Here is an 11,834-nt window from a genome sequence, read left to right on the forward strand (position 1 = left end):
ACTTTCTAAGTATCTTTCCCTTATTTGCATTTATTTATACACATATGTGTCACATATTGTCTATTCATTAATAAATATAAATTTTTCCTTAATATTTTCTAATATTATAATTTCATAAAGGGAAATCTACAAAACTACCTACCTTTTCTTTTATTGTTTTCAAAAATACTACCTTCCAGAATTATTTTTAAAAATACCTTTTCATAAATTATTTTTTTCAAAAATACTGTTTGCAACTTTTGCAACCTCATTTGCAATTACAGGCGGCGCCAGTCGTGTTGCAACCTCTTTTGCAACTTCATATGCAGCTGAATTCCTGATTTCAAGTTCCAGTTTTCAAATATCGATTCCGAAAATGAGGTCGAAAATGACATTTGAAAACTGGAACTTGAAATCAGGATTTGTAATTGCATATATGGTTGCATATGGTTGTATTCAGTTGCATATGGTTGCATTCAGTTGATTCTATTGTAGTCTAATGGCCCCGCCAGGGGCACACCATACATCTGTTGTTACTTACAGTTTTCAGTTGCATTTAGTTGCAACTGAGGTTGCAAATGAAATTGCAAAAGTTGCAACTGCAGTTTCAACCTCATTTGCAACTTTTGCAACCTCATTTACAACTATATATAGTTTTCAGTTGCATTTAGTTGCAACTGAGGTTGCAAATGAAGTTGCAACTGCGGTTGCAACCGCAGTTGCAACTTCATTTGCAACCTCATTTGCAACTTTTGCAACTTACAGTTTTCAGTTGAACTAGTTGCAATTGCAGTTGCAACTTTCCATTTTTATTTGGAACTTTTGCAACCTCATTTGCAACTTTTACAAACTCATTTGCAACTTTATTTGCAACTTTTACGGCTGCCCTACCCAAGGTTGCAAAAGTTGCCAATCGTATTTTTGAAATTTTTTTTTATGAAAAGGTATTTTTAAAAACAATGAAAAAGATGGTAGTATTTTTTAAAAAATAATTTTACAGATGGGTATTTTTAAAAAGATCCCTTTCATAAACCACGCTACAAGGAAGATCTAAGGATTTTCATCGTTTGTAGCAAAGAATATGTTATTTTGACAGTTTTATAATTTATTTAAATTTAATTTATATTAATATTCTACTTAAGTGTCTAACTTCTACGAGTCATATGCGTATATATTCGATAATTGACGGATTATGATTTTATAGTATTATATTTTATTATTCTGATTTAAAAAATAATACGAAAATAAGTGAAGATGTGCTTGTTAGGTGTCTGATTTCCCCCCCATTTTTTTCTTCTATTATATTAATTTGAATTTTTATAATTTGTCAAGTATGGTATTTAATCATCATGATTATTTGTTAAAATTCACGGACACGAAAGTTTGTATCAAAATCATAAGTTATATTTATTTTAGATATCCCGTAGTTAAATCTTCACAAAAATATTTTTTTTAGTTTTTTGATTCATTTTAGTCATTTTGCCACATAAGATGTGTTAATCATGATTAGTCCATGTCCGCGATAAGTAACCCTGATTAATTTTTTTCATAAATTTACTAAAGTTTATTGCGGTTGTTAGTGAAAAAAAAAGTTCAAAAATTTTTTGGCAAAAAAATGAAAAGTTGAATGGACTTTTTGGTTAATAGCTCTAAAATTTGGAATATTAATGAAACAATTAATCCATTAATGATGCCGTATTTCATTAGTAAGTGACTTCTTATCTTATATGTTATAATAAATTATTACACACCTTTCATTTCTCTCATATTATCGAAGTTGAAATTAGTTAAATATATTTTGAAACACTAAATTACTTAAATATTAATTATTTATATTATATTATTTTTTAATAAATGAAGACATTGGAACCGTTTGTCAGCTTAAAATAAGTGCTTATTGTTTAAGGTAAAAAAATGAAATAAAAGTTAAAATAATTTAAAACTTATAAATGATTAAAATGTCTTAAATTGCTCATGAAATAAAAAGTGTAACTCTCAACTTTTTTCAAGTACTTATTTACTTTTTATACGAATGATACACATAAATATTTTTAATTTATAAATTTGGAAACCGGATTTTTAAGCCCTTGTCATTTGTCAAACACCCCCATTGTTAACATACTCTAATGATTACTAACATTCTTAGTCAAAGCCCGCAAAAGATGATGCGGTATGTTAACAACCATTTTCGGGTACTACTACTAAATCAACATGCTCCGCCGACAGAGTTTCGTCCTCTTAATTTATATATACTAGCCTTTAACCCGTGCAAAGCACAGGCGGATATATAGTTTGTAATTTATTATTTATAATATAAATTTTAACATCATTTTATTAGTATTTTAGTATTAATGAATTGAATTTTAATTAAATTATATTATTAAACTGACTATATATATATATATATTATTACATTTAATCCGAATTTAGTTTACGTAGATAAAAATAAAAAAAATAAGAAAATTCAAATTTTTGCCAAACATAGCCGATCGTGTAATACCTTTGAAAGATTCAGTCATCTAATCAATCGAATTTCAAACGTAATTTTGTAATCTTGATTTTTTTGATGACAATAACTTTTAATATTAGAGTTAGAAAGAATTATGTAATGATTCGTGTTTATATTGAAATAGAACATGTTAAAATTAAAAAGAGTTATATGAAGGTTCTTGTTAAAAAAAACATATTCAAAATTGTATATTTATAATTTTATTTATAACATCATTATAATTTTTTAATGAAATATTATATGATAATATATTGTTGTGAGTGTTTTTAGTATTTGAAACTGTTTAACAATATAATACTAATGGACTCCACATTTGTAGACTTATAGTACCAAAAGGAGAGTACCAAACCAAAAAATATAACTAAAATCTTGGACTACAAATTATACCCATGTTGGCTTATTATAGTATAGTATAGATTTGTCCATATATATATATATATATTAATTTCATTATATATCAAAATACTATTAAATAAATCAATCAATTTTTATGACAATATATAGTTCTAGACTTCTAGCAACATTTATTACAATAATTTTAACCAGAACTCGAAATCGAAAAACATAATTTATTTTAAACTCAATTCAGTCCATCGAAAAAGTTTATAATAATATACAACAAATCTGTGCTAAAAATCAAAATCAAACTTAGAGCAACTCCAACGGAACATCTCCCTTACCTATAATGAGCCTACGTGGACAAAAATAGGGGTTTGAGTAAAATTTCTTCACTCCAACCATCCTCTCCTTACCTCAAATTTTTAGGTGAGAGAAAACAAAACTCCATATTTAGGGGATAGAAAAGCAAGCCCCTATTTTTTTTCCACCTCATCTCCCTCTCTCATTTTCTTTCATTTTTCATTTTCCCTCTTTTTTTTATCTATCTCATCATAGTAAAATATTATGTTTTCAAATACAGGGATGATTATAGGGAATACCGTTGGAGGAAAACAAGTTTTTGCTTACCTATATTTTAGGTAATCATTATTTTATTATATTTTAGGGGTTCAAAATAGGTAACACCATTGGGGTTGCTCTCATGTGGGTATGAAAAAAGGGCAAAATAGTAAAAAGGCAGATGCACCGACAGCCACGGGAGATGTCGGAGAACAGTGACCGGTAATAACAGGTAAACACATTACCCAAACACAACAGCCTGTTAACAGCCAATCCACTGACAGACTCACTTGTTTCACTACGTGTCACTTTCTCATTGGCCTATCCAACTTAACCCAACTGTACTCTAAATCACAGCTCGAACAAGTCCAGGACTTTAGCTACTTGCTACCGGTTGATGGCTTGTTTGGTTTCTTCAAAATAATGTTAGGACAAATATAATATAATACTATAAATCATGTACCACATTTATTATTTATGGGTGTGTGAAGGAAGGAGAGAGAGAGAGAGATTTTGAGGGGGAGAGAGAGATGCTGAGCATTTCTAATTTGGTGCATCATCAATAATTGTTGAATCTTGAGTTTGATTTTTAAGATCAGAGATGGAAGCAAGTAATGGATTAGTGGCTGGATCTCACAATAGGAATCAGTTGGTTCGGATTAGGCATGATTCTGATAGTGGTGTAAGCTCTCTCTCTCTCTCTCTGTATTGGTTTTGTGTGTTAATTTAGCTCTTTAAAGTTTAAATCTAGGATTTTTATGAAATTAGAGATGTGGATTGCTTAGTTAGATTTGCTTTGCTGGGTTTTGTTTTTTATGCATTTGTGTTATGGGTTGTATTGATATATGAATCATCATCGGTAGGGTGAATCTTTAGCTCAAAGATTTGTTCTTTTTGTTCAATTAGGAGATGGGCACTGATTGAATTGTAATAAATACTTAAATTTGTTGCTGAATAGGTTTACAGTAAGATCAGAATCTCGTCACATAGTTAATTCTACTTCTCTGATGGATCAACTACTTCAAATGAAATTTAATTGAATATGCTTCCCTTGATTCTTTTAATGCAAATGTTGGCGGTATAAATCTGAAGATTAAAATTTTACAATACTGGTTTCAGTTTTGTGGCAATGGATCAACCTCTTTTATATCAAACTTAGTTAATATGGTATTTTAATATGATAAACCCGGATATAAATTGCTTCTATTTTTTGAGTTTTAAGACTGATATTAATATAGTATTTGCTTCGGATCTGGATTCTGAATAAAGCTGGAATGTTTCTATTTAATAATAAACCAAGTTTTAGCTGACGTCACAAAGCTTAAATCCAATTGTACACTTAAAATGTTTTCCCAGCTTTTGATTTGTTTACATGTTATAGATCAACTGTATTAAGTAAGCTTAGCTTTTTCGATTAATTGTGTTTGATCAGTTCTCTGTCTGAAATGCAGCACAAGCCCCTAAAGAATTTGAATGGCAAGCTGTGTCAGATATGCAGTGATGATGTTGGGGTTACGGCCACAGGTGATCCATTTGTTGCCTGTGATGAGTGTGCTTTCCCAGTTTGCAGGCCTTGCTATGAGTATGAGAGGCGAGATGGAAACCAGTCTTGCCCTCAGTGCAAGACTAGATATAAAAGACTTAAAGGTTGGCTTTTTAGTTATAATGTTTCAAATGGTTCTCTTGGTTTAAATACACGTTGTTGTTAAGTGTGTCTGTGTGTGTGTGTGAGTAAACAATTATATATGTTTTTTTTAATCAGGGAGTCCGAGAGTTGATGGTGATGATGACGAGGATGATGTTGATGATTTGGAGAATGAGTTTAACTATACTCAAGGAAACAAACAAGCAAGAGGCAAGTGGCAAGGCGAAGATATTGAGCTCTCTTCGTCCTCTAGGCATGAATCTCATCAACCCATTCCCCTTCTCACCAACGGACAATCAGTAAGTGAAAATCCTAAGTTTCCATACTATTTGTTAAGGTGTCAATATTTATTTTTAAAGTTCAATTATGGATTTTAAATTGGATTTCTATAAACTAGTTTTCTATCAAATTTTGAGGCAAAATTTGTAATGGTTTTTTTCATGTGCTAGTGCACTTGAGTAATTTCTCAAGATGATACTTGGCTGTGTACTCAAATCTCTTACATCTTTCTATTTGTGTCCCTAAGTGCTAACAATTGGTACTTTTAGGTCACCACTGAGTCCCTCAGTTTTGATACATATTTAGTCTAGAAATATGTGATCGTAAAGTGTCGCTTACTGCTCATATTCATTGAATGTTGATTGTTGTACTCACTTTGCAAACCAAGTCAACTAGCTTCCAAGATTGTCAGTGGTAGACTGGTTTTTTCTTATCAGTGCTTTGTTATATTTCAAGTTACTAGTCTAGGTCTAGCACTGGAGCAATCACCCTCCAGGTTTTGGGCAATAGACATATACATATATTGATCATTAATGTAGAACAATTCTTTTATTTTGTCATTCTTTTCAGTATTGAATTTGTTATATTTCAGGTCGTATTGCGTTAGAAAAACTTTAATTTCTGCAGTTCTTTGAGATTCAGATGTGTTGCTCATACATTGACTTTTCAGGTATCTGGTGATATTCCCAGTGCTACTCCAGACACCCAATCTATAAGGAGTACGTCAGGTCCTTTGGGCCCTGGCGACAAACATGTTCATTCACTTCCATACATTGATCCAAGGCTTCCTGGTACCTACAAGTTTGATCTGTTGACTAAATAAATCATATCTGTTTTTAATTGCTTTATCATGTATAACCAAAATGATTTTAACTAATTATCCTGAAATTCTAAATCAATCAGATTAATAGCTGTTTGTTGTATTCTAAAATTATGAATTAATATGTGCAGTTCCTGTTAGAATTGTGGACCCCTCAAAGGATTTGAATTCTTATGGGCTTGGAAATGTTGACTGGAAGGAAAGGGTCGAAGGCTGGAAATTGAAACAGGAAAAAAATCTGGTGCAGGTCACAAACAGATACAATGAAGGCAAAGGAGGTGATATTGAAGGCACAGGATCTAACGGAGAAGAATTGCAAATGTAAGTATCTTCATATCTTGCTTAATTTATGGCAAAAATATGTTGGTTAGATGGAAACATCTTGAATTTATGATCAAGTGTTTTTGGATATGGACTTGGTCTATAACCTTTTACCGAAATGTTGATAACTGTTTGCATCGCAGGGCTGATGATGCTCGCCAACCCATGAGCCGTATAGTTCCCATTTCTTCTGCACACCTTACTCCTTATCGTGTTGTAATCATACTGCGGTTAATTATTTTGGGGTTCTTCTTGCAATACCGTGTTACTCATCCAGTAAACGATGCATACCCCTTGTGGCTTGTTTCTGTTATCTGTGAGATTTGGTTTGCTGTATCTTGGCTACTAGATCAGTTTCCAAAATGGTATCCCATTAATCGCGAGACATACCTTGACAGGCTTGCAATAAGGTTAGTGGGCTTTTTCCAATGTGCAATGTACCTCTCTTCTGTTAGATTGTTGTCCATGACTCATGAGTTTCATGGTTAATGAACTGCTGGGATCTCTTTGAGTTGATATCAGTGTAATTATTAATATAGTTTGTTCTTTACAGATATGACAGGGAAGGAGAGCCTTCCCAGCTGGCACCTATAGATGTTTTTGTCAGTACTGTGGATCCTCTGAAAGAGCCTCCTCTAGTTACTGCTAACACAGTGTTGTCCATTCTTGCTGTCGACTACCCAGTAGACAAAGTCTCATGTTATGTTTCAGATGATGGTTCAGCTATGCTAACCTTTGAATCTTTATCTGAGACGGCAGAGTTTGCAAGGAAATGGGTGCCGTTCTGCAGAAAGCACCAAATTGAGCCTAGAGCTCCAGAGTTTTATTTTGCTCAGAAGATAGACTACTTGAAAGACAAGATACAACCTTCTTTTGTGAAAGAGCGAAGGGCAATGAAGGTAATCAAATACTGTTTGAATCATGCTGCTTTAGTGTAGTAGGTTATAATTCTGTTTTTCAAAATAAAGGTAGTACTTTTTTAGACTATCCTAAAGAAGTAGCTGGATAAAACGACAAAAGCAAGGGTACTTTTATGGGTTGGTCAAACCAGTCATACGGATTTTACCCACTCAGCTGATCAACCTAATACATGATACTTGAGTTCGTTAAAAAAGTTGAAACGGAACCGATAATATTTTTTTTGTAGTTTGGGTTGAAAATCAAACCGATTATATTAGGTTTGTTGTCAAATGCCTTCAAGCAACCTGACCCATGAACACCCCTAACAGAAGTAAGATAATGCTACTAATCCATTTAACAATAGAATACAACTTCATATAATGCTACATGGGTGAATGTGGTTAAGTATGTAGGTCATGGGTTTGAATCCCAGTAATGAAAATTATGATTTGGGGCCCACTAGTGGTTGATGTTTCCCTTTTTTAATAGATTTGTTATTGGTGTGCTATGTTCCGGTTTGAGGTGAAAGAGACAAAATGAAGAATCTGGGTAACATAGTTCTTATGAATCTCACTATTCCCAATTAAGGAAATGTCAGTTTGTACTCCATTTTAACAATTTTGTTTTCTATATTTTGATTACATGCACCATTTTTGCATAGTGTACAAACCTTTATATCATTGGTTATCTGAAGCAGAACCACTATTCTAATTGTCCTTTACTGTGCCTTTTGATATTATATAAAATGATTCATTTGAAAACTTTAACTGTGACCATAATGATAACAAATTATTTCTTTCAGAGAGAGTACGAAGAGTTTAAAGTTCGAATCAATGCACTTGTTGCTAAAGCACAGAAAATGCCAGAAGAGGGTTGGACAATGCAAGATGGTACCCCGTGGCCCGGTAACAACCCTAGGGATCATCCAGGAATGATCCAGGTAATACAAGTATCCTTAATTTTATACTTAAATGGTATTTTTTTTTCTCTAAATGGATTGCATTCATTTTCTTTTTTTTTTAATTGGTGGTAGGTTTTCTTGGGGCATAGCGGTGGCCTGGATACAGATGGCAATGAATTGCCACGACTAGTTTATGTTTCTCGTGAGAAGCGTCCAGGATTCCAACATCATAAGAAAGCAGGAGCAATGAATGCCTTGGTTTGTGTTTTCCATAGATCATTGTATTTTCTTCTATAGATTTTAGTTTTTCATAGTGTTGCAGTTACAGTGCATGCTTATCAATCTGGTGTATTTATCAGGCCAAAATCCTTGTCAAATTTTTTTTTATTGGTCTGAATGTGATTGTATTAGTACATTATAGCTATAGGTCCCTCTGTCCTAACAGAAGAGAGCTATTTACTTTGCATATTCTGCACTGATTGCGATGGTCTAGGTGTGTAGCCATGACATGTCATCAAGATAGTCGTCCTTTTTAAGTTCTTACATTAACTCATAAGCTTATATGGTGACATGTCGCGATGATAAACTTCCTTTAACATTATCTTATAAGCTTATGTGGCATGAGTTTCTCCTGTTACTGTTTTGACTAGCGGCATTGCTTGGTATCATCTTTTAGTGGATGTTGCAATTTAAGGATCTAAAAGTTCTGTGAATCCGTGATTGTTTTTACATTTACATTCATTAGGAAGTGTGGACTGTGGGTACTGGATACATATAGAACATCATATCTTCTTGTTCGCGTTTTTGATAAATTTATGATTGCCATCTACAGATTCGAGTTTCAGCTGTCCTCACGAATGGTGCATATCTTTTGAATGTGGATTGTGATCATTACTTCAATAACAGTAAAGCTCTTAAAGAGGCCATGTGCTTCATGATGGATCCAGCTTATGGAAAGAGAACCTGCTATGTACAATTTCCGCAGAGGTTTGATGGGATTGATTTGCACGATCGATATGCTAATCGCAATATTGTCTTCTTTGATGTATGTCCTCTGAAAACAGTTACACAAATATGATTATTCTTTAACTAAACTGTATACTCATTTTTATGATTGTCTGTTCATCAATTATTTAGATTAACTTGAAAGGGCTGGATGGCATCCAAGGTCCAGTCTACGTGGGAACAGGATGTTGTTTCAATAGGCAAGCTCTGTATGGATATGATCCAGTCTTATCAGAGGCTGATCTGGAACCAAATATCATCGTAAAGAGTTGTTGTGGCTCGAGGAAGAAAGGAAGGCATGCAAACAAGAAGTATGTTGATAAGAAGAGGGCAGCAAAAAGAACTGAATCAACAATCCCTATATTTAATATGGAGGACATTGACGAGGGTGTTGAAGGTTCGTTTTTTTTATCGTCTGGGTATAAGCGTAATTCATTTCTTTCTGGTAAAAGTTACAGAATAGCTTCTGCATAAATTGTGTACATGCATAAAGTGTAAGTTGCATATGAGTACATATCCGGGAAAAGAGAATGCGACTCTGATTGGGACTTAAAAAGTTTAATCCTCCGTTCCAAACAAAGAAAGAAGTTATAAATGTGGTGTAGCCTCTCTTTCTGAAATAGTTGGATTGACATTGGAAATTTACATTTCGGTTTTTTAATCAAGGCCCTAGTAGACATATAGTAATATGAATTGAGAAATAAAACTAGGATTTTTGTACTTTATATTAGATTTTGACCTCGGAAGATGGTTATATGTATTATAGTATACTAATATCATTGCATTTTGGATTGTATAGGGTATGATGATGAGAAGTCGCTTCTTATGTCTCAAAAGAATTTAGAAAAAAGGTTTGGTCAATCTCCAGTTTTCATTGCTGCTACCTTTATGGAGCAAGGAGGCATCCCGCCAACAACAAATCCTGCAACCCTATTGAAAGAAGCAATTCATGTTATTAGCTGTGGATACGAGGACAAGTCTGAATGGGGCAAGGAGGTAATCTTTCATTGTGTAAATTTATGATATTTTTAAAGTTTTGACTTCACAAGCAATATGCACATTATCATAACAAGATGATGGAATGTGACTATCTTTCCTAATGCAGATTGGATGGATATATGGTTCTGTAACAGAAGATATTTTGACTGGGTTTAAAATGCATGCTCGAGGGTGGATCTCAGTGTACTGTGTGCCTCCTCGACCAGCATTCAAGGGTTCTGCTCCTATCAATCTTTCTGATCGTCTTAACCAGGTTCTTAGGTGGGCATTGGGTTCAATAGAAATTCTGCTGAGCAGGCATTGCCCCATATGGTACGGATACAATGGCAAATTGAGGCCTTTGGAGAGACTGGCATACATTAATACCATCATCTATCCCATAACCTCAATTCCACTAATTGCTTACTGTGTACTTCCAGCTATCTGCCTTCTTACCGACAAGTTTATTATTCCAGAGGTGCGCAACTGTTTAAATTTTATATTTGGTCATGGGTCATATTATATCAATACTCAATTGCTATATAGAGTATATTCTCTAATCGGCTGTGAAATGAACATGTTCTTTCACAATTATGCATCTTATCTGTGGTGAATGCCTATATGATATATTACTAGATTATTTGTTTCCAATAGCCTCTAGAGTTATACTTGTCAGACTAATGTCAACTAAATGCTTAGATCTAATGTTTGAAGGAACTTTCCTGCAGATAAGCAACTTTGCTAGCATGTGGTTTATTCTTCTTTTCATGTCCATTGCTGCAACTGGTATACTGGAACTAAGGTGGAGTGGTGTAACTATCGAAGATTGGTGGAGGAATGAACAATTTTGGGTCATTGGTGGTACTTCTGCCCATCTTTTTGCTGTCTTCCAAGGGCTCTTAAAAGTCCTTGCTGGGATTGATACCAACTTTACTGTTACTTCAAAGGCATCTGATGAAGACGGGGATTTTGCTGAGCTCTACATATTTAAATGGACAGCTCTTCTCATACCGCCAACCACAGTGCTTATTTTCAACCTCGTTGGTATCGTTGCAGGTGCTTCACATGCCATTAACAGTGGATATCAATCATGGGGTCCTCTTTTCGGCAAACTGTTCTTTGCATTTTGGGTCATTGTCCATTTATATCCCTTCCTGAAGGGTTTGTTGGGTCGGCAAAACCGCACACCAACCATCGTCATCGTCTGGTCTATTCTCCTCGCCTCCATTTTCTCCCTGCTATGGGTTCGGATTGACCCATTCACATCTGACCCCACAAAAGTCTCAACAGATGGCCAACAATGTGGCATTGATTGCTAAGCCATTTGGTTTCAGACAAGCCCCAGTTGGTGTAAATAGGAATGAAATATAAGTTATGTTGCACTTCTTGGCTTTCAAAGGAACCGGGACAGAGGAAGCAGGCACTTTGTTGTATCCTTATATGTACACGTTTTTTTGTCAAGTTAGTTTGTTACACAGCTCATATGTTGTATTTATTTATTATCAAAGATAATGTTGGCAATTTCCTGAGAAATGTTACAGAATTGAATTACCTGTGTATTTGTGGCCTGTATTATACCAGAATTCAGATTTTTTTATTA

At 33.9% G+C, this 11,834-nt stretch overlaps 1 protein-coding gene across 1 annotated transcript; it reads left to right on the forward strand.

The window, feature by feature from the left end:
* Positions 1–3,661: 3,661 nt before the first annotated feature.
* On the forward strand, positions 3,662–11,834 carry LOC108201897 (cellulose synthase A catalytic subunit 1 [UDP-forming]). The gene is made up of 14 exons (XM_017370238.2): positions 3,662–4,067; positions 4,837–5,032; positions 5,148–5,329; positions 5,980–6,100; positions 6,261–6,450; positions 6,594–6,860; positions 7,004–7,349; positions 8,153–8,290; positions 8,384–8,509; positions 9,084–9,296; positions 9,389–9,653; positions 10,056–10,252; positions 10,362–10,712; positions 10,963–11,834. Exons 1-14 carry the CDS (start codon positions 3,987–3,989, stop codon positions 11,551–11,553), a joined length of 3,264 nt encoding a protein of 1,087 aa, XP_017225727.1. The 5' UTR covers positions 3,662–3,986; the 3' UTR covers positions 11,554–11,834.

This window comes from Daucus carota, chromosome 1 (assembly GCF_001625215.2).
Source record: "Daucus carota subsp. sativus chromosome 1, DH1 v3.0, whole genome shotgun sequence".
Lineage (NCBI taxonomy): Eukaryota > Viridiplantae > Streptophyta > Magnoliopsida > Apiales > Apiaceae > Daucus > Daucus carota.